The 24,605-nt window shown below is 42.8% G+C and overlaps 1 protein-coding gene across 1 annotated transcript in view; it reads left to right on the top strand.

Annotated features, from left to right (window-relative positions):
- FAM193B (family with sequence similarity 193 member B) overlaps positions 1-24,605 on the top strand; it is a 138,493-nt gene that overhangs the window by 102,571 nt on the left and 11,317 nt on the right. Inside the window, exon 9 of the mRNA XM_069244504.1 lies at positions 1,714-1,789. Coding sequence (XP_069100605.1) covers positions 1,714-1,789 — 76 coding nt within the window. The remainder of the gene's footprint in view (positions 1-1,713; positions 1,790-24,605) is intronic.

Below are 24,605 nucleotides of genomic sequence, written 5' to 3'. Positions count from 1 at the left end.
TGTTTTCAGTTACTGCCTGTTCTACGCTCCCCCGGCCCCTTTGCATGAACATTGATTACTATTGTATAAATCCAAACCTAATCACGTGGGTAAACACCTTTGCAGGACGGTGATTAGTATGGCAGATACTTTCGGTGATGTTTGAATTTGGGATAAAAACAATGTGTTGGTAAGCAACTCTTAAGTGACTTGAATATGGGCACGGACTTACTAAATAAGAAGGGTAGCATGCTTGGTTAGCATTCACTTTAATTTACAAGAGCACTCAGCACACTCTATGTGCACACAAATATGTCCATAACAGTCATTGTGAACACCTTCGTGGGATGGCATACTTCATTTCTCCTAGCTTCCATAAACTGTACCCAGCACTGCTGCTCTTTTTGACTGTGTGTGATTCTCCATCAAGCTACACATATGTTTATTGGGTGTTTTTCTTTTTTTTTTTCTTTTTCTTTCAGTGCTGCTTGACAGTGTATGCTGCTTTAGGGGGCAGTTCACAGCTGTTTTCTAGTGCAGGGGTTTGCATTTACAAAGAATCAGACATTTGTTTTGACCTTTCCACATAGTGTGTTGGATGCTGTAAACCCCTTTTTGCCATTTTCTCTTCTCTCTGCCAACCCGCAGGGTCATACCAGCCACTGAACCCTTCAAACGAGGTTATTTATATGAAGTTTGGTCCCTTTGTTGTCAGGTCTACATGCCTGCTCCCCCTCCAGATGGCCCTCTGTCACTTCTTCTCTGAGCAGGCCCTCCCTGACTTTTCTTCCCCATATTTTGTGTGCCATGCACAGTAAAAATGAGAACACGTTGCTGGCCTCCAGTGGCTGAGACTCTCACTTCCTCATTCAGGTGAACAGCCCAAGATCTTGCTTCTCCAAGATGCGCGTTGCCTCTGTCTGCTTCCAGTGCCAGGCTAGCGAGCCAGGGCATAGAATGCAGCAACTCCTCTGTAGGTTGTTCGCAATCTTTAAAATACTGCAGCTTTCAACTGTATTTCTCCGTGCTTGGAGCGTGCATGTTGTGAGGTCGGACAAGCCGACCCAGTGGTATTGTTGGAAGATGTTCTTGTAATCTGGTGGGTCTTCAAAGTTGGTGGGGCTGTTGCAGGTGCCTAGCGAATTACTGATCCGAGGTGCCTGATTTAGAACTACCACAGCACACTGAACTTTCTAGAACAGGTTTGCTAGAAAATCTACAAAAATGAATAAGCCCATTCACCTTTTGCCAGGAATGTAGTGTTTTTACGGGGCGGTACCAGGCAGGCTGCAAATGAACGGCACAACTAGCTCTGCCAGAGCACCTCAGGCTTAATTTGCAGTGCCCCTTCTCTGGCAGTGTACAAGAGTAACAGGAATCACTCCAAACCAAAACACAGAGTAAAGACCTTGTCATTTACAATGCCGGTAGCTCTAGCAAATGAGACACCTATTGCAGTGCAAATGTTTGTCAAAATGTTAGTACACCAGCTAGGTGAATGGCGTCCCAAACAGGGTTAAGTGAAGAGGCATTACTAAGGTGAGTAATACTTTTGACCTTCCCCTGATTTCAATGAAGTCTTGTGGTGCAGCAGTGGCCTTAACTGCTGGGTTCATTGCACCACACGATCTTTGTACTTTGGTGAAGGTTGCTAGAACTGATTGTAGAAGCAGATTACAAGGTTTGTTTTTCTAATTGGACTACTCCTGTCTTGGATTGTCTCTTGCTGTGTAGATGACGTTTTCCTTCCAAAGGATGTTGACAGTGTGGAGATGGATGAAACGGATCGAGAGGTGGAGTACTTCAAGAGGTGAGAGTGGACAACTTTTCTTCACCCACTCAGAACTTCTCAGTGGGTGTAATCTGTCCTTGACACAAGGGCCTAATCTCTTCCCTCCTCTCCCAGTCTACCCTAGGTCCCCAAAGACTGCAGGGTCTAGAGTGCAGTTCCTTATTGGCTTTGTCAGGAGCTTTGCTTTTCTAGTTTTATTTGACTGTTAACTCATGGTTTAGGGGTTGCATCTTGCAGAGGTGGGTGGGGAGTTAGAAAAATTATAAATGTACTTCATAATCTGAAACTTGGTCACTACTTAATATAAGCAAACCATTGGCAAATAAACACATGAATGTAGCTGACCACACACTGCTGGGAATGAAAGTGGTTAACTGGGAACTGAGCAAGGAATGTGCGGACCACAGACTGAAGTTAGATACATGAAAACCTTGAATATTGTCTGATCTTAAGACTGTACTGCATCTGTGACCATTGTAGACTGTGCTATTGACGCTCCATATTCTGCTGCATGTCTATCTTCATTTAGTGCAGCAACAATCTGATGATGGATGGAATGCTTGAATTTCAGCCACTAGCAGTTGGCTCGGCCGGTATGCCAGCTCATATTTCTTTCACCCACCATGCCACTCTAGACAAAGGCCCTTCCTTATGCAAACCAGCACTAACCCTGCTTTTCATGGGAACATTGTCCTGAACTGGCAGGTGAGACACCATCAAAGGGACCAAAAGCAACCCCAGACCAGTTTTGCTTTACTTGTGCCTCATCATTAGAGTGTAGCTTGAGTCCTGTGGCTTAGTGAGCATAGGGCCCATGTCTTGGTATACTTGTTGCACTTGGGGTGTCAGCTGCTACAGCAACAAGTTAATGGGTTGAATGCTTAATCTTGGCCACTGGCAGTCGCGTCCGCTGCATTCCAGTCCATCTTTATTTTTTATTTTTTTTGTCCACCGTTCCTCTCTAGACAGCAGCCTGCCTTATTCAAATTAGTGCCAACCCTACGCCTCATTTGGGAATAGCCTGTCTCAAACTGGCAGACGAGGCCCCATCAAGAAGGAACCACAAGCAACCCCAGACTGGTTTCACCCTACTTGTGGCTCATCATTCGAGTGTAGCTTGAATTCTATGGCATAGTGCGCATGGGACCCATGTCTGGGTATACCCATTGAACTTAGGGTGTCAACTGGTACAACAACAAGGTGAGGAACAGAATGCTCAATATTGGCCACTGCTAATCGCTTCGGCTGCATTCCAATGCATCGTTTTTTGTCAATTGTCACTATAGACATGACTTACCTTATGCAGATCTCTACTGTAGGGAGCTGGGTTCCGGTTTCAGTACCCCCCACTTTTTGCAACTTTGACTGGAGTCCACTGGGCTCCTGCTAACCAGGACCCCAGTGCCAATGTCCCTAATCTAAAACAAGACACCTGGCCACTTGATCCCCAAGTGCCCAGGCCCTTCAGCCCCCTGTAACGTCCCTAGTAAATGGTACCCCTGGTACCTAGAGCATGGGTACTGAAGAGGGCCCTTCAGAGCTGCAGCACAACTTGTGCCACTCTGAGGGATCCAAAAAAATACAATGTTCCTGTAGGAATTATTTCAATTCTGACTTATTGCATTAATGACTTAATCCAACCTGCATATCATTTAAAAATAAATGAACAAAATATAGTAGGCGGCGTATTGGTATATGAACATTAATATTAGGTCTTGTTCAAATATTGAAGTACATCCAAAATAGTCAACACTGGATACCCAGCTGCATAATTATCCAACATAACTGTAATTTTGAAGACATCAAAGGATCATAATGAGGCTACACCTCCTCTTAACAGATGTTCAATATAATAATCAGTCCAAGCATCAAAGCAAGTGTCTCCAAGACAGTACAAATGTCATGGGTGCATCAGCCCAAAGTTGTCATCAGTGCAGTTAAAAAGGAGGAATTGTTGACGTTTCGGTCTGATTGGCCAGCCGGTCCATGAAACCATCATCCGGACTCTGTGTTGAAAACAAACCTAAATAAACATAAATTGTACTGAATAAAACATAACCAATATGCCAATTAAATCAACAGTAACTATATAATAAAGTAAAATAGTGTGTTCCGCTTGCCTTCAAACGAAACACCATCTGTTGTCAGCTCCAAAAGACTCGATTGTGCACCAGGGTGCTCCTGCAATAAAAGAACGTTAAGAAATGGCTGCTTTATATAGGCAATGTATTGTTCACCTGGCAGGGATCATCGATTGAGTTACTTCAATTTCATGAATGGCTAAACTACCAAGATACAGATCTAAGGTTTACCCTGGAACAAAGCAACTATTTGTTTGATGATATGCAGGTTGGATTAAGTCATTAATGCGAAAAGCCAGACTTTAAATAATTTCTCCAGGAACATTGTATTTTTTGTATGTACCTTGCCTAGTTCCCTGGGGGAATATTGGGTTGCCTTATTCTAATTAGAATCCTGAGAGACCCAGCACCAACATTTTGCAGACTGCTGTTGTAAGCTGTATGACGAGGTTCTCCCAAAATTGAAAACACAACATGGCACACAGCCTATGGGCCATGTCCCCTAAACACTGCCTGCAACATATGTAAGTCACCCCTCTAGCAGGCCTTACCACCACCAGGCAGGCTGCCTTGTATTACATGTGAAGGCAAATCTGCATGAGTAGATATGCCCCTGCTATGTCTTTGTTGATTCTCAGACATAGTAAGTGACCGTGGAAGCCATTTGAAATGCATGTGCTGGACACTGGTCACTACGAGTTTACCAGCTACATGATGGCTTCTCTGAATACAGGGATGTTTGGTATTAAACATCTCACATTAATAAACCCTCACTGATGCCAGTGAGGGATTTACTAATAACTGCACCCAGAGGGCAACTTAGAGGTGTCCCCTGAAACCATTCTCCCTCCCCCAGCTTAAACGGTCATAAAAAGGGTGTAGTTACCCTAAAGGTAGTCAGCCAATTTGCTACCTCCTGGTACTCCCTGTAATGCCCCTAAATTGAGAATTTAGGGGCACACTTGAACCCTAGAACTCTCATCCTGGCTACCAACGAAGGAGGACTTAGTCTCCCCCGCAGAGGAGGAGGAGGAAGAAGCAGCAGCTGACCTGGTGCCAACCGTTAAGGCCTGCCTGCTGACCTCACTAGAGACTGCACAAAAAGGCTCGTCCTGCAGCTGCAAGAAACCCAGGAAACCTGCCTGCCTTCTAAAGACTTGGACTCTCATAAGCAGCAGACCTGCTCAGCAACAAAGTATCCAACAAGGATTCTGCAGCCTGGAAACCAGACACCTGAAGTAACCCCTGTACCTGACGACCCGGTGAGAAGCCCACTAACGGTACACGCAGGGTTCCCCAGCTGCCCTGAGCCAGAGTGCACCAGAGTGTCACCTATTCTGGACTCATCCAAGCCTCCAGCCCCTGCATGCAAGGCCCCCTCTTCTGCAGTCTGGTGGTGGGGAAAAAACCTGACACCTCCAGCAGCCAGTGCACCCGTCGCCAACTGAGGAGGGCCACAGGTGCCAGTGATGTCTGCAGTCTGTTTTCACCAGGACCAAACGCCCATTGAAACACATTGGGTACCTGACCCCTTGCTGCACCCGGCGGCCCAGTGCTGCCGGTGTGAACTGGTGGTGTGGTTGTGACCCATACCAAGTACTTACCTTAATCCTCTGAGATAGGCCTCATAAGTCGTTTGCTGAACTGTTGAAACTGCAAAGTATTTTTCCAGAAGAATGTACTTGACTTACAACGAAGTTCTTTGGTTCAAAGTATATATAAAAGTAAGTGTTATTTTTATAAATTGGTCTCAGATTTATTGTGAGTGTCTCGTAAATTGCCTTTGTGAGTATAACAAATGCTTAACACGACTCCTTGGTAAGCCTAACTGCTTGCCCACAGTACCACAAATAGACCATTAGTCCTATCTACTTTTGCAATACCAATTGGGGAGCCACTGGACTCTGCACAGTGTACCTCATTTTAGTGCACTATGTAGAGAGCCAGATTACTACAAGTACTGACCCTCCTCATTGGGAATAGTCCCATCTCAAACTGCTACATGAGTCCTCCTCCAGAAGGGACCACAAGTAACCCCAGACTGGTTACTCAGATGGTCTGGTATGCAACAAAGCAATGGACTGTGATGCATACCATAATTTACCAGAGACTGAGAATAATTCAAGCCTTCCATCCACCCCGTTTTTGTATATCTTCGTTTAGTGGCAGGACATTGTCGTTCAGTGGCACTTTTCATATAATCTGCAAGTTAACTGAATCCTTTCATAAAGGTTTTGAAGAATCTCTAAAAAGGTGTATTACAACTATTCCTATTGGGAAAAGCAATGGAAATTGTGATTTAAAAAAACAAACGGTGTTACAGTGCAAAGAAAGTAAATGACAGATTTCATTAATTAAGTATTGCAATATTCTTGTCTTTCGATCCAAGTCCGTATAGAAACTCTAACTATGCACAATAATGCCTTTCAAGATGTCCCCATGGGTTCTGACATAATCTTTGACCATCAGCATCTATGCATCATATATGACCTGAACACCTGGTGTCGTAGTTGGACTCTTTCTCTAGGCAAGACTGCTGGTTTAAGGATGACCGTACTTATGTCTGTGAGTGACTATGCCAGGCTTACAACAAGTCTGTTGTCCAAACCCTTCCGGCTCACTAGCAGCACCTCACCAGAAACCCAAACAGTAAAATGTGATTTGTGGCAGCCTTTACGCATGGACTCGAGTGTGACCTCTCGGAGTGTAATGGTTAAACGGAGATTACCCCTTTCTCACATTAACAACATGTCTCATTCAAACACAGGCAATAAAGAAGATGCAGTAAAGTTTCAATAGGTTTTATTTTAGCAAAACTGCAATATGCAATAGGTTAAATGGGCTGCAATGACTAGGATAATGAATAGTGCAAGAAACAGACGAGAGTCATTAATACAAAGACCCCCATCATTGTGCAATAACATGCAGTGACATGAAGTGTGTGATATGTCCTAATACCCTAGCATGATAGACCCAACCTCTAACCTAAAGGAGCGCTAGGAATGTAAAACCTGCCAATGCCAAGTCCATGAGAAGAGCCCACAACCCTTGTTACCTTGGAATGAGGTCTCTAGCTCAGACTCCGTAGGGACACAAAGACTGGGTCAGCGTCAAGGCGACGTGCAGCATTGATGGCAACTATGGCATCTGGTCGGAATCCCTCTAAGTATCTGTTTAAGTGAGGAATATTTATACAGATCTACTTGGACCCCTGACGTAGGTTTATTCCCAAACAATAGATAACAAGGCATGCTTGGGACAGTAATTATATAAACTATTCCATCGAAAGCGTTAAGAGGGAAAGTACCTAAACTGAACACCTACAGTTTGTTTGTCTTTGTCGCGCGATACTGACACCTTAGAACGGTGGCACTGATAATGCAAACTAAAACATGGCCTTACTAAAAACAAGGCAGCCATCTTAAAAGATTTAATTAAATAAATGAGCTAAAACAGAGCAGGCTAAGTAGGATAAAGGTCCCTGGGTGACGGGAGCACGCGTCTGCAAGCCAAAGGCTAACTCCTGTATCCCATTAAAACAAGCTAGGATTCACTACATAGGTTTAATAAGCCAGAACAGCATGATACCATAGCGCTCATTTCCAAAACTGAAGAGCTTCATCTTTTTTTTGGCTCACTCACTCACTCGGCAGGCTATACTCAATGCAGCCATAGTCCTTAAGAAATGACCGGGGAGACAATAGTTTTTCCCCCCTATCTGGATCGATCATCCTGTCTTAAAGTCTCAGCCTTTCCATGGCACCCCACCTCTTTTTCCTAACTGTTTACTCCAGCCAATTACCTGCATATGTTTCAGATAGTGCTGACTGCTAAACAACCTTTGGACCCCCTGATAAATGTAAATTGGATCCGCAATGTCTCTCCGATCTTACTCACTGATTCCCCGTATGACGTAGTAGATTCGACAGGAAACATCAGCTAGTGGGCTGGCGTACTTATGATGTAAAATTGTAAAGCCAAATCATAACCAGACACAGGAAAGTGGAGAACAGAAATATGAGAGAAAATAGATGTGCAAAGAAAACCATCAAGAAAGCCAAGAGATTGTGCTACTTGCAGGACATCTCACATACTCCAGGCGAACCCAAGGAGCTTTTTAACATTATCTCCAAGTTTTGAAAGCAAGAGGGTAACTCTGGTCAGGTCATGGGAAATACTCACTCGAAAGAGCTCTACAACTCACCAGCTGATCATTTAATTGAAAAAGCCAGCAGCTGGCAGTCTTACTTGCATTGTGAGCATTAAGCTATTAAACCAAATCTCACACATTCAACATACTCTTCATAAAGTATACTGTTAAGCTGATTGTGATTTTCTTTTGCATGACAGCCAGTGGACCCATGCCCCTCCCCATTACTCCCTCCTCTCATTTATCACCATTCTTGAAATATTCCAGTTCATCCTCCTAGCAGCCTGCTTGCATTCTGGACAGAATGACAATTAGTTCTTCTCTCTCAATTGGAGTTGGACAGTCCCTCACCATACTAAAAAGTTTCTACATAAAGCCTATGCAAGTCAAATGTATCTGACCGATCAAATTGCAGTGCAACAGAACCTCATAAACTCAGCCTTCACACAAACACTTAATTGCAGTACATGATGATCTTAGAAATACAATAGATTACAGCAGCATGTTTGCCAACCTTCTTTTGGACCTTTTATCAGTGTTTGACACAGTGGACCATCAGGTGATGTTCACAATATTGACGTTGAAATCCAAGGCACTATTCTTAATTGTATTAAGATGTACATTACAGAAATTGAGCTTTGGGGCAATACTAATTTGAGTAGCAAAAGGACATGTGAAAACAGAATAGCTCTGTGATCACCACCTTGATTTTTCTTTTTATGTAAGCATGTCCCTACCTCAGAAATTCTTGATACTATACAGTTAACTTGCTACTTGTGTCAGTAACACAGAGATCATCCTCAATCTGGAGAAGCTTTTGACCACTATACCAATAGTTGAAGTTAAACTACTGGTCATGTAGGATCATGGCTTCTGAAGTTTGGCAAACATAGGATCTCACGACCAGGTGGTTTAATGAAATGAGATTTCCCTTAAAAATCTGCAGTGTAGGATCTACGAATGAACATGGGGTGCAACTATAGGTTAACTAAGTGACTACAAATTCATTCTTCACCATTAGAACCTAACACAGGATTGCCCTCTTCTGGGTTTGTTTTCAGAAATGTTTGACCACCAAAACTAGACTGTCAGTGGCCTTTAAATCAAACCACTGAAACACCTAATTGACCAATTTCAATGGGTACATATTTCTGCAGATAGAGGAATGCTAAACTGGAGAACATGCTACCATTTCACTGATGCCCTTAAAGGCCTAGACTAGAAGAATGTCACTCAGAGCTCTCTGTACCACCCATCTGGCGACCGCCAGGTCATCTTTCCCTCTCCTCCCACCCATTCTGGACCAACCTGTCTCTCCTTTACGCTCTCATAGGCAGTGATATTTATCACAGTGGACGTAAACCACTTCTCCAGAAATCATGTACCTCGGTCTGCCTGCATCTTTATCAACTTCACATCCACACCCTTCAACTATGCACCCTGAGGGTACTGAGTAACTTGGTGCAAATCCGCCTGCTTTATGACCTTGCCAGGGGTAGTCAGCACCATGTGAATGATACAAACTGAGAAGTTAATCACCCAGAAATAGATTTGGGTCTAGGAAAGCGTTCTACAAATAACATTACAGTAGCTACTTTTAAAAGTATCACCGCTTATTTTATGCAGTTATCTTAAAGTCTTTTAAAAAACAAAAATTTAATAGGGTTGAGCCTTCGTTAGCACATGCGTCTTGCTTACGAGACTGTTGTTAAATAAAAGGGGCTTGAAACCCACCTGTGGCTTACCAATTGCTGGGGTGCCACTTTTGTTTACAGCCTTGTAATTGGTCACTGCAGGCCTAGCATCATTTCCGTTCATGTCTGTGGGGCAGGGACCACGCACTGATTTATTCAACTTAATCAGTGTGTGTCTGCAGCTCCTGACGTGATTGAGGTGGTACTTTTTAACTTCTAGGGTCCTTCAAACAGAAGGCCTGTAACTGGCAAAAACGTGCCCAGCAGGACAAACAAAATTGCTATGTTTTATTTCTTATACTCTTTTCTTTTGCCAAGTCTTCTTTTCCCACTTTGCACTCATGTTTGTGTTTTTGCTTGTGTGTGCTGTTCTCAAAACACAACAATTATCTTGTTCTAAATATTGCAAAGCAAAATTGTTTTTCTCATGTGTAATTTCCAAAATTGTGTTTTAACACAATTGTGCAGTACATCCCAATCCACCCCATTCAAATCCAATCCAACTCACGCTACTTCACCTCATTCAGTCTGACCCTTTCCAATCTAATCCCCACTCCAATCCATCCCACTCAAAACCACACACCCCAGTCCACCACACTCAATTTCTCCCAACCCATCCTGCTCTGCTCCACTCCTGTCTAAAACAATCTGCTCCACTCCTGTCTAAAACAATCTGCTCCACTCCTGTCTAAAACAATCTGCTCCACTCCTGTCTAAAACAATCTGCTCCACTCCTGTCTAAAACAATCTGCTCCACTCCTGTCTAAAACAATCTGCTCCACTCCAAAACAAAACAACCGGCCCGCTCCAATCTAAAATAATCTGTCCTACGTCAATCCAAAGCAATCTCCCCCACTCTAGTCTATAACAGTCTGCCCGCACGAGTGTCTGGTCCAAAGCGGTCACACCCCCCCCCCACCCTGGCTTTGGTCTAGAGCAGTCAGCCCCCCGCTCGGGTCCAAGAGGGAGGAGGATAACGCTGACCAAAGAGAGGGCTTGGACGCTGAGTAAGATCGAGCTTAAATACTCTTGCGGCAAGATTAAAACCGTGTAAGATGTGTTGGGGACACCTTAATCAGCCCTTCACATCCTAATTGGTGCTCATAAAGTTTTTTTCACCTTTCTTGCGCTCCAAGGTCGGCGGCTTTCATCAGGACCAGTACTATATCAGATATAAAATACCTGAGGGAATACTCTCCCCTACCATATGAGTTCAATCCCTCCTTCAGCAAGGGGCATCCAGTGTAGTCCCTTAAAACACACACTAAAACAACTGGGATAGCCACTTCAAACAGGTTTCTTATTTCTATATATCATGTGCATATATATTGCCTCCTTTAACTACTATAATGGGGTATTCTAAGATTTTTGGTATTAAATGATGATACTAACTAGCACCCATATACTATGCTCAACCATAATTAAGGATCAGCACAACCCTGTGTATGTTGTCAGGCTAAAATACTATTTAAAAAGGGCATGTTCTTTTAAAAGTCACACCAAAAAAAAATTGCGATGAGACCTTAAGGGTCATATGATGTATCATGGGTTGTAACATCATATACTTTTGAACAAATCCATATGAATCATCCATAGTTTCTGAAGACATACCTTGTAATGTGCCACCCCAGCCCCTGCAAGCGCCACACTGAAAAGGCAGGGATCTCTTTTTGGTATGACAAATGATAGGGACTGTTGAACACAGATGTAATGATTGGACGACCCTCTATATAGATTAATATGATTTTTTTAATGAACTAGATGGAAAATCATGTAGAGTTGATGTATTGAGCGTGTATGCCATAAGCTGAGCAGTGGAAACTGAATATATCTTATTTAGCTCAGAGAAGTCTATTACAAAGTGTATCAGAAATTAAAGCCTATCAAAATGAAAATGTAGTTGTACCAATCTGGCCAACCTCTTATAATCCACACAGTCACTTGGTGCATACTAGAATGGGTTAATCTTAGTGTATTGCTGGAAAAGGAAAATTACTCCTTTTATTTAAAATAACAGATGCAGGGTGCTCATGGAGAGCACCTGCTAGGGAGGCTAGTAAAATATATATTGAGGTGCAGATTGAGTCACAAATGGACGCTTTCATAATTCTTTCCTCGTATTGCTTTCTGCTCGATCCAGTTGCAGAATGAGAGCCTACGCTTGGTGCGTGTTTTTAAAGACTGCTCGAAGCGCTCCTTCAGGTGATGTGCATTATTGATGTGCGCCATCATACTGACGTGCGCACGTTTAGCTGAGGAGGAAAAGGGGAAAAAAAACTTACAGGGGCCCAGATTCTTATGGAAGGCCAGTATCCTTGAAAATCTAGGCTTTTTTTTTTTTTGCGCTTTGTTTTTCAAAGCCAGTTTGATTGATTGATTGAACTCCACTCTGAGCTTTAAATTAAATTCTCTCCAACTTTCCCGTTGTATGTGTTAACACTCCAGATTTGCTCATGTGGGTCTGCTTCTCTTTAAATGCTTTAGGCATGGCAGTACTTCGAACAGGTTCAGCAAAATGAGGACTTAGTTGGGAGATCTTGCTGTGCGCAGTGCCATCACAGCTTCAGGCTTTAAGCCACCTTGGTTTATTTAAAAAAAAAAAATTAAAAAAAAAAAAAAAAAATGTTCTTGGCAACAACCAGTCAGAAGATCATTTTGTGACTTGGGGAGGCTTGGTTATGTTGCTTTATAACCAAGCACTCCCAGGAGGTAACTGGCTGTTTGCCGTCATTGGTGGTGCCATGGGGATCATGCTTTGTCCAGTCATCTTCTACAGATACATTATACTGCAAGGACCACTGCATTAAATGTATTCTGATGATACTGAAACTTTACATTGTGAATCTAATTATAAATTCACATGATGTGAAGGTGTAGGAAACTATAGTTTTTATTTAAACCTTTGTATGGATATATTGCCTTTTTATACTGTGGCCGGCTACTGCTCTGATTGCACAGTAGAAAAAACATTCACTAAAGGTCAACTATGCTAAAGCAGAAAGGTTACCTATGAGGGTTGAACGAGACCTAGTGGCACCACATTTTGTTGTTGGTCTCTTGCTGAAAATGTGCCTGGCTGAAGCAGTAGCTGGTTATATGGCGGAAGGCGAAGGTGGTTGACCACATAAGGGTGAATGAGGCATGCAACAAAGAGGGGATGTTAGACTTGTTAACACCTGCAGGATTGCTCCGAATTGGCTGTTAAACAATCTTCTGACCACCTGCATTTCTTTCGGGGAATAACTTGAAGAGTGTACAGATCGATAAACATAAGACCTGCATAGTAGAGGATTACTAAAGGTAGATAAACTTCTGGGGGGGAAGTTTTAGGGTGGCATTTACTTGGACTCAGTATATAGTACCAATAAGAGTGTACCAGTTAATAGACTTTGAGAGAGGCTGCCCCAAACTGAAAGGGTAAACAATCCAAACTCAGAAAAGTATATGGCAGAAGGATGCTTTAGCCACAATACAATGACCACCTTAATTATACAAGTGGCTTAATGTTCACAACTGTTTTCAATCCTAGACTGATTATCATATCTCCGTCTAATGTTCACAGCTTCTTTCAACTTGAAGTATAGACAACATTTTTCATATGGATGTCATAGCTTTTTTATAGTATAGAGTATATGCAATATAGATGTAAGGCAGGGCTGCTAGTAGGAGACGGTAAACCCTCACCCTATGGTGGCTGAAAAGCTTATTGCCTTTTCAAAGCAATTTGTCCGGTCAGGTTTGTTCACACTGAAGTCGTTACAAATTGGATACAGATGAAATATCAGTCCCTTGCCCTGAATTGATAGTTTTCCTAAAGATGGGTGAAACCATTATGACGCCCATTCACATGATCACAGACTGCATGGGACTAACCTGAGGTTTTTTTGCCAATACTTTAAAGATACTCTCTGCACTAGATCGACAGTATCTTAAAGGATTGAGCTAATCTATGCATCGTCCTATATGTACTTATATTGACAGCTTCGTGATGGATTGCATTAAAGCTGTCCGAGGTACAAAATGTACTGCTGAGGGAACTCTTGTCTCTAGAAGACAGACTTGGACACCTTGAACTTGCTCCCATCAGATATTAGAAATGGGAGACTGAATTGGAGTTGTGACTTAAATTCAGAAGGCACAAGGGAGTGTTTCGTCACTTTACCAATACCCTAGAGAAATAGTCCAAAGTTGACAATTCTGAAAGATTAACTTAACTGAATTTCACAATCACTGGTTGAGTCTGACATATTTATAAAATATTATTTTCTCAAGCAAACGGGTACAACCCATTAGATGTTTGAACACATTACCGAATATCTGACTGCTTCCAAGAGGACTCTCCACTTTCAGAGCAGGAAATAAAAACATCCAGAGTAATGTGGGTATGAGGCAAATGCCCTGGATTAGACTGTCTAGATTGCTATGACATTTTTGTACTGCAACTAGGCCCTAAATTGTTGGCACTCTACAGTGAAGGACAGGTCAGGGGGGTTGCTACCGGGGGCCTCAAAAAGATGATGATAGTAATGCTTCCCGAACCTGTAAGGGACATACTAGCATTAGTGTCTTACATATGTCACTATTGAGTCTAGATTATAAAATTCTAGAAAAAGCCTCTAGAGCTCTAAAAGTAGTATGCTATGTCACCTAGACCAGAATGGTTTAATGACCAGCCTTAACACCTCACCAAATTTGTGGAGGTTATGCCATAATATGAAGTTAAACCCTACATGACGGCCTGACATGAGTGGCAGCATCAGATATCGAAAAAGCCTTTGACATGCTCAGCTGGACATTTCTACTTGAAGCCTTAAGCTCATTGGGATTCTGCCTTGAAAGCTTGAGCTCGAACATTCTCTTATATTTGGGCTCCACAGTTCGAGTGAGATAGGACATGTGAAATTGAACACCCATCTGTGGAGAGGAGCACCAGACAGGGTTGCTCCTCTCTCCTGTGCTGTTCACTTTGGCAATAGACCCCTTGGCCTGCCATTTTAGGCAGCATGGCATTGAATGGGGGTTGACTATTTGGAACTGCACACATACCATCTCATTATACATGAAAGATAGCTTGGTATGTCTTTGTAATCCCAGATCCCACTGTGGCAAAGCCGGGAAACTTAGCGTCTCAGGCTTGAAAGTAAACTTTGATAAATCTTCTCTGTTTCCCCGGGTTTGTGTGGAGGCAGAGTCCTTGACTAAACTATTCAATACTGGTATCAAACAAACAAAGGGTGATAGCTGCAGGAAAAAGAGGCGCTCTTCCTCACAGATCTCTCCCAACCAATGTAGTCATACAGTGCCTACTTACCGGGGCTTCACCCCCACTAAGCCCCAACTGATAACTTCCTAAGGGTTATCCAAATCTAATAATGTGTAGTGGCACACGTTTAAATCAATAAATGCAATGTAATAATATACATTAAATAAAGTCCAAGGTATGATTTGTTCCATGAATTGAAGAAATGTTTATTCTATAAGGAATGATTCCATCTCGAATGTTCAAACAGAGTCAATGTTCCAAATGAAAATCGTAAATCCTCTAAACGTAATATCATGATTTGATAAATCTTCAAATAATAATCACAATTCCGCTTCTATGATTCTACTGATTGGTCAATCCTGCTTGCTTGTCAACACGTGTTTCGTCAGGGGATTGCCCCCTAGACTTCCTCAGGACATCAATTGTTAAGTTCATTTTCCACATCTGTTAGTCAAAACATATATCAGTTGACCTGACCGTAATAATACCTCAACTCCTCAGATATATTATGCGCCAAAGTTAGCAGGCGTTTCCTCTCCCTTATAGTCTCGGCTACGTACAATAACCATGTTCGGCGAGTGCGCCCGAATCTGTCAAATGGTGTATGCCAGTGTTTGATATGGAAGCTTGGTATGAATACTCCTTTGACAAAGGTGATACGTACCATATCAATATACTCTGCACATTCAAAGACATGCACAGAAATGACCTACTTCCCGAGTAATTTCTGGCATATGGCTCCATGACAATAACCATTAGATTGATTTGGAATGTAAGGGATACTGAACTGGAAAGTGATGCAGCATTACTTGTGCTTCTCACCACAGGGGACAACTGCAGGAAAAAAATCTTGTTGTTCAATGGAAGCATGCTAAATGTCACCAGTAAGCTACTATCAGACCTGAGATCCAAGTGAGAACAAACTTTGGGTAAAGAATTATCAGGTGCAGATTGGCATAATATTGTGGTCTACTTAGTGTCTTGGAATAGTAGTTTAAAGCTAAGCTAATCCAGTTCATTTACCTCCACCATCCTCATCTCACATCAACTTGCTTATGGCAATTGCTCTAAATGCCAAGCTGCAGCTGAACATTGTAGTGAGATGGCATGGGAATGCTTGGAGTTGGTACCCCTTTGGCCTGTGGTATTGCAGAACATAAACTGTGTCATAGGCGGTTCCCTAACGGTAACACCACAAACATTCCTGTTAGGTGCATTCTCACATTCAGGCAAAACCAAATACAGAAATGGATTTGTGTACTGAGGTCTCCCCTGTCCTTAAAAAGGAGAATAGATATGAGGTGCAAGGCCATAAATGTCCCATCTGAGATCCTGCAAGCAGATGTACTTAACCTAAGACAGAAGATATTTCTTTTCTGTGCACATTCTCCATTATAAATGTGACCTAAGGCACTGGTGGCATGGGAAGATGCATTAGTGACATTTACATGTAAGTTGGACGACTTAACCATCATGAGATGTAGGGTCTACAGGTTGGAATTACACACATACAAGGACACAGGTTTCTCTCCTCCCAGCTGATAATAGAATATACATACGAATTGTCTTTACACCCTGTCCTCCATTGCTGTGTCCAGGGCTTTAAGTGGACCGGGTCCTGTGGGTGCTCGGCACCTGCCGTTCTAAAAAGCAGGTGCTGAGACTGGTCCCTATTGGGCTCTTCATCAATGCCTTCACCCTCAGAGTGGAGGAAAAAATAAACCTTAACTCTGCAGCAGTAACACCTTTTCATTGCCTTTGATGCAACTTCAGACTTGTTATAGTTCTTTCACAGCCTCATAATTTCAGAACTGAAGCATTTTAACTATTTTATACTAACATGCCATTGTTGCTTATTTTTCTTATGCAACTAGCAACCATTGACAAGGCTAATAGTCCTGGCTTGCTGTAGGTGTAATGTTACTTGTATTATTTATCCGCAGGGCTCAAAATCTACTCAACCACTCCAGCGAGTTTTATTTTATGAGGTCGAGCTATTTTTAGATTCTACTCGACCCTTCTGGTGAGTGGACAAAGAGGTGCTCTGTTGAGTCAGAAACTGCATTAGCTATTAAGATGCCTTTAAATCTTATTCCTGTCACATTTGCTCTGTGTTTAGAGGCAGAGGTCAACAGTCAGTTTGTCTTCTTGCAGTGCAAATACTTTTCTTTGTGACTGCAGAGTTCAAGGAATGTGTACAGTGAACCGTCTGACCTATGTGAAATGAAAGGCTTTTGGTATCAGTTATAAAAATATTGTGTGTTAGGAAAAACCTAAGTCAGCTGTACAAGCACTTAAAAATATATTTCATTAGTTGTGAAAGACCATTTTTTTCTACTTGTGTGATGAAAAAAAGTATTTTAATAGAATGAAAAAGTCAGAACACTTTACTTGGCGGTGTGCAAATGATAAAAGTTTTCTGAAACCCAATTTTCACAGATTGTTAATACACTATAGAGTTTTATCACTAAAGCTGCAAGTGAGTGGGAACGTTTTTGACATTTCTTGGAAATGTACTGTCAGTAAATTACTGTGCGCTACAACATCATGCTTTAGTAATCTATTTATCATACGTGAGTGTTTAAACATAAACTGATACACTCCTGCCCTGATGGCAAAACTAATAGTAAAGTAAGAGGCAAGTCATGCATGGATGATGTGTACCATAGATGTAAACTAGATTTATTATACATGAGGCAAACGTTTAGTGTAATACAACGAGGATTTTTTTTTACAGCAGAAATGCTGAACTCACATATTTGAAGGTGCTCTCAAGTGAGAACGAAGAAAAGGGTGACTGTAAAATACAATATTTGCCTAGGATCACACAATTTGAGACCCGTTTTCGGGTCAACTACATTACAGTTAGGTCGAGTAGATTATTCATGCTACTCAACCTGCAGGTCTATTAACATTTTTATGATTTTTTAAGGCCTGATCTGGAAGCAACGACAGAAAGAAGCAGCAAAAATACCAGTCCAGTGGCACACTATGCTAAGCAGAGGTTTCTAACTTACAAGTTTTAAGTCACGCCAATAATAATTTTGTCGGCCACGCCCCTTTGAGAGGACCCCCAGTTTTCTCATCCCACTTATAGCCCTGCCTATGTCCATCATTGTCTATTCAGGTAGATTGTATGGAGCCTGGTTGTTGTGTATGAGAACTCCATTCCGTGTGCAATTTGCTTTTACATAGTTCATATCAGATGCACAATTGTATTTCTCGGAGTATATTAAAGTCCTAAAAAATTAATATGATGCAGTGGCCTTGTTTGTCCTTTAAACTTAAAGTTCCCAATAAAATGTGTTAAAAAAAATAACACTTTGACTGGAGCAGTTACATTATTTTTCCTTGGTTACTGCAATACGTTGATAGGCTCCGACATAGGCAATTAAAAGCTACAAGGCTTGCCTGAAAAGTGATTGCATTTAAATGTTTACATCTTGTCTAAAGACTTCACAAGTTGCTTGTTACATTCAGCAAACAATCAGAAGTACATTTCATAGCCAGGGAATTTGCACGTGCTATCTTTATTTTTGATTCATTTACTTACTTTTGTCTAACAAAAAAAGTGCTTGGAATCTTAAGCTTTTTGTTTTATAGGTATTTAATAAACCAGGTCCAATTGCACACAATGAAATATTTTCTTAACTCAGAAGCACAAAAGGTGATTTATCTTCTTTTAAGCATACAACAAAATGAGGGATCACTTATTATGGACACAATTATGGGATAGTCTATTGTGAATAAATAATTCAAATATGTCCACTCTTGTCATTGGACAACAGATTTTGATCTTTAGTTAAATTGCCTGTCATCTAATAGCTCCATTGTGTCTAGCCATCTAAAAAAGCATATTCAATAACACAATGGGGCAATCTTCTTAGAAGCTACATACAGTTGGTGGCACTACACAACTCGTATGTCCTTATCCATGAACGATGTACCTGAATTTTCTCTGGTAAACTTGGACCCTGGTGTCATTAAGGGAAAGTTTCATTTCTTGAATCCACTTGTAGAATCAGTAGTTGTGGAACAGACACTTTGACGGATCCAAATCTAGTAAACTCAAGCACCGATTTTGTCAGTGCACTGTTTCTAGCCTGTTAATTGAAAATTCAATGTGGAGCGAAGCATGCTTTTTAGACCTGCCTACTATAAAATAGGATTCACAGCTAGAGCTACACATGCACCGGTCTCACCCACATTCCATGTCCCTTCTTCATGTCTAATCCTTTCATAGAAATATTGTCAGTAGCTGTAATGGTAGCTGATGTGGAATTGGTGGTGGAAAGACACCTTACTCTTAGTGCCCAGTCCACTTTAAGATAATGTTTGTTTACTGTCTGTATTAGACCCCATCATTAAAAACCATTAACAAGGCTAAGAAAACATTGTGAGGTGGAAACTGCAGTGGTGTATGCTAGGCTTCTAGGGAGCATGGTACTCATAACTTCTTGATTTAGTCTGTTCATTTTTATTTTATGTTTCATCCCGAAGATAATGTTCACAGTTTTGGGGGAGACTTAGGGGGTGTAAGAATCAAAGATTTCTTCCCAGTGGAACCTGCATTTGAAAAGCTATAGGCCTGGCCACAAGTTATGTGGTATATTTACAAATGGGCCTCTTTACACATTTTTAATATAAATTTCCCAGTAGCCGAGACCATACACCTAGATAATCGTTTTTGGTATGTACACCCAGATAATAATTTTTGTTATAGTTTCAAAGTGTTTTAGGAGACAGGGACTGCTGTTAGTAATCTTAGGTCCTCAGGATATACTCCTAGGTCCTCAAGCTGCTCTTAGGATGAATGTTTAAATTCTACATCTCTTGTGATTAAGCTGTGGATCAAAGAGATTGAACATAGTTCTTTCTACTTTGTAGGATAAGTAATTTATTAATTATCCGCATAAGCCATAACAACATAAGTTGTGCAAACATAAGTCACGTTGGTATATTTAAAATTTAATAGGCTGAACAATGCCAACATATACTAGAATAAACAATAAATCCAGCACTAAACCACAATAAAACCAATGCAGTCCGTTTCATCAAATAACCGTAATAAATAAAAAATGGGCCAAGTAATAATTTAACAACGTACTTACTCAGTAATGGAGACTATAAATGCTATGTTCGATGGCATCTGTCGCTGTAGATACGCATGTTCTGCAATAGCTCGCCATCTGGTGTTGGGCCGGAGTGTTACAAGTTGTTTTTCTTCGAAGAAGTCTTTCGAGTCACGGGACCGAGTGACTCCTCCTTTTGTCTCCATTGCGCATGGGCGTCGACTCCATCTTCGATTGTTTTTTTTCCGCCATCGGGTTCGGACGTGTTCCTGTCGCTCCGAGTTTCGGAACGGAAAATTAGCTAATTTCGGAAGATTTTCGTCGGTATTGTTGCGTTCGGGATCGGCGTACTTAGATTCCACACCGCATCGAAGATCGAAGAGCTCCGGTGCCCTTCGGGGTAGTTTTTCGATCCTCTGTCGGGGCCTGGTCGGCCCGACCGCGTGCTGAAGAACGCCGATGGAACGGACCCCGTTCCGTTTCTGCCCCAAATGCCACAATAAATACCCCTACACAGACCAACACTTGGTCTGCAACCTGTGCCTGTCACCTGAGCACAGCGAAGACACCTGCGAGGCCTGTCGTGCGTTCCGGTCCCGAAAAACACTCCGAGACCGTCGAGCCAGAAGACTTCAGATGGCGTCCGCACCGACAGCCCAACGGGAGTTCGAGGAACAGGAAGAGGAAGGTACCTTCTCGATCCAAGACTCAGACTCCGAAGGATTCGACGATACACAAACCGTGAGTAAGACGTCGAAAACCACACAGAGAAACATTTACAAGGCCCAGGGGACGCCACTGCCATCCGGCCATGGCTCCACCCATAAATTCGGTGACCGACCGTCGGCACCGAAAAAGGCCCAAACAGTGCCGAGATCGTCCGACTCCGGTCGAGACACCGGCACGCAGCCTTCTCGGGACCGAGAAAGTGCTGGAGACAAGCCTCGACACCGAGATGCCGGTGTGGACACGGCTCGACGCCGAGACAGCGGCACCGAAACAGATCGACGCCGAGAGGTTTCGGCCCCGAAAAAGAAAAAAGTCACCTCGGAGCCGAAAAAACACGCAGACAGGGTTTCGATGCCGAAACAAACTGCAAGCGACCCAGCTTCAGGCTCTTATACAGAAGAGCACTCGCTAACCTCCCAAATGCAGAAGCATAGGTTTGAGGAAGAGCTACAAGCAACTGATGTGGACCATACGCAAAAGCGTATCTTCATACAGCAGGGGACAGGAAAAATAAGCACCCTTCCCCCCATTAGGAGAAAGAGAAGGTTGGAGTTCCAGACTGAACAGACACCACAACCAAAAGTGGTGAAAAGAGTTACCCCACCACCCTCTCCTCCGCCCGTGATTAACGTCTCACCAGCACAAACTCCATCACACTCCCCAGCTCACACCACCATGAGCCAGGGTGACCAAGATCAGGACGCATGGGACCTATACGACGCCCCAGTGTCAGATAACAGTCCGGAGGCATACCCTACGAAGCCATCTCCACCAGAAGACAGCACCGCGTATTCTCAAGTGGTGGCTAGAGCAGCACAATTTCACAACGTAAGCCTCCACTCAGAACAGGTCGAGGATGATTTTTTATTCAACACACTCTCCTCCACCCACAGCTCATACCAAAGCCTGCCTATGCTCCCTGGTATGCTCCGGCACGCAAAAGACATCTTTAAGGAGCCGGTCAAAAGTAGGGCAATCACACCAAGGGTGGAAAAAAAGTATAAGGCGCCTCCTACAGACCCGGTTTTCATCACTACACAGCTGCCACCAGACTCTGTCGTTGTAGGAGCAGCTAGGAAAAGGGCCAACTCTCACACATCTGGAGATGCACCACCCCCAGATAAAGAAAGCCGCAAGTTCGATGCAGCTGGTAAAAGAGTCGCAGCACAAGCTGCAAACCAGTGGCGCATCGCGAACTCCCAGGCACTACTTGCGCGCTATGACAGAGCCCACTGGGACGAGATGCAACATCTCATTGAACATCTGCCCAAGGACTTACAAAATAAGGCAAAACAAGTGGTTGAGGAGGGACAGACCATTTCCAACAACCAGATCCGCTCCTCCATGGACGCTGCAGATACAGCTGCACGGACAATTAATACATCTGTAACTATCAGAAGGCATGCATGGCTCCGAACGTCTGGATTTAAACCAGAGATTCAACAAGCAGTTCTCAATATGCCTTTTAATGAAAAAGAACTGTTCGGTCCAGAAGTGGACACAGCGATTGAGAAACTCAAAAAAGATACGGACACTGCCAAAGCCATGGGCGCACTCTACTCCCCGCAGAGCAGAGGGAATTACAGCACATTCCGTAAAACGCCCTTTCGAGGGGGGTTTCGGGGTCAAAGCACACAAGCCAGCACCTCACAAGCCACACCGTCCAGTTACCAGGGACAGTATAGAGGAGGTTTTCGGGGACAATATAGAGGAGGGCAATTCCCTAGAAATAGAGGAAGATTTCAAAGCCCCAAAACCCCTACTACTAAACAGTGACTCACATGTCACTCACCCCCTCCACACAACACCAGTGGGGGGAAGAATAGGTCATTATTACAAAGCATGGGAGGAAATCACTACAGACACTTGGGTTCTAGCAATTATCCAACATGGTTATTGCATAGAATTTCTACAATTCCCTCCAAACATACCACCAAAAGCACAAAATTTAACAACACACCATTCCAATCTCCTGGAGATAGAAGTGCAGGCACTATTGCAAAAGAATGCAATCGAATTAGTGCCAAACACACAAATAAACACAGGAGTTTACTCACTGTACTTTCTGATACCAAAGAAGGACAAAACGCTGAGACCAATCCTAGACCTCAGAGTAGTGAACACTTTCATCAAATCAGACCACTTCCACATGGTCACCCTACAAGAAGTATTGCCATTGCTAAAACTACACGTCTACATGGCAACTTTAGACCTCAAGGATGCTTATTTCCATATACCAATACACCCATCGCACAGGAAATACCTAAGGTTTGTATTCAAAGGAATACATTACCAATTCAAGGTACTGCCTTTCGGATTAACAACCGCACCAAGAGTCTTTACCAAATGTCTAGCGGTAGTCGCTGCACACATAAGAAGGCAGCAAATACATGTGTTCCCATATTTGGACGACTGGCTAATCAAGGCCCATTCGTTCATACAGTGCTCAAATCACACAAATCAGATCATACAAACCCTCTTCAAACTCGGGTTCACCGTCAACTTTACAAAATCCAACATTCTGCCGCGCAAGGTACAACAATACCTAGGAGCCATAATAGACACATCAAAGGGAGTAGCCACTCCAAGTCCACAAAGAATTCTAAATTTCAACACCATCATACAACGCATGTATCCAACACAAAAGATACAGGCAAAGATGGTATTACAACTCCTAGGCATGATGTCTTCATGCATAGCCATTGTCCCAAACGCAAGACTGCACATGAGGCCCTTACAACAATGCCTAGCATCACAGTGGTCTCAAGCACAGGGTCACCTTCTAGATCTGGTGTTAATAGACCGCCAAACTTACCTCTCGCTTCTGTGGTGGAACAACATAAATTTAAACAAGGGGCGGCCTTTCCAAGACCCAGTGCCACAATACGTAATAACAGATGCTTCCATGACAGGGTGGGGAGCACACCTCGATCAACACAGCATACAAGGACAATGGAACGTACATCAAACAAAACTGCATATCAATCACCTAGAACTTCTAGCAGTTTTTCAAGCACTAAAAGCTTTCCAACCAATAATAGTTCACAAATACATTCTCGTCAAAACAGACAACATGACAACAATGTATTATCTAAACAAGCAGGGGGGGACGCACTCCACGCAGTTAAGCCTGCTAGCACAAAAGATTTGGCATTGGGCAATTCACAACCAAATTCGCCTAATAGCACAGTTTATACCAGGGATCCAAAATCAACTCGCAGACAATCTCTCTCGAGATCACCAACAGGTCCACGAATGGGAAATTCACCCCCAAATTCTGAACACTTATTTCAAACTCTGGGGAACACCTCAGATAGACTTGTTTGCGACAAGGGAGAACGCAAAATGCCAAAACTTCGCATCCAGATACCCACACGAGCAATCCCAAGGCAATGCCCTATGGATGAACTGGTCAGGGATATTTGCTTACGCTTTTCCTCCTCTCCCTCTCCTTCCTTACCTGGTAAACAAACTCAGTCAAAGCAAACTCAAACTCATATTGATAGCACCAACTTGGGCAAGGCAACCCTGGTACACAACGCTGCTAGACCTATCAGTGGTACCCTGCATCAAATTGCCCAACAGGCCAGATCTGTTGACACAGCACAACCAAAAGATCAGACACCCAGATCCAGCATCGCTGAATCTAGCAATCTGGCTCCTGAAATCCTAGAATTCGGGCACTTACAACTTACCCAAGAATGTATGGAAGTCATAAAACAAGCCAGAAGGCCATCCACCAGGCACTGCTATGCAAGTAAATGGAAGAGGTTTGTTTGCTACTGCCATATTAATCAAATACAACCATTACACACAACTCCAGAACATGTAGTGGGTTACTTGCT

This window comes from Pleurodeles waltl, chromosome 7 (assembly GCF_031143425.1).
Source record: "Pleurodeles waltl isolate 20211129_DDA chromosome 7, aPleWal1.hap1.20221129, whole genome shotgun sequence".
NCBI lineage: Eukaryota > Metazoa > Chordata > Amphibia > Caudata > Salamandridae > Pleurodeles > Pleurodeles waltl.
This window is presented reverse-complemented; position numbering and strand designations above follow the sequence as displayed.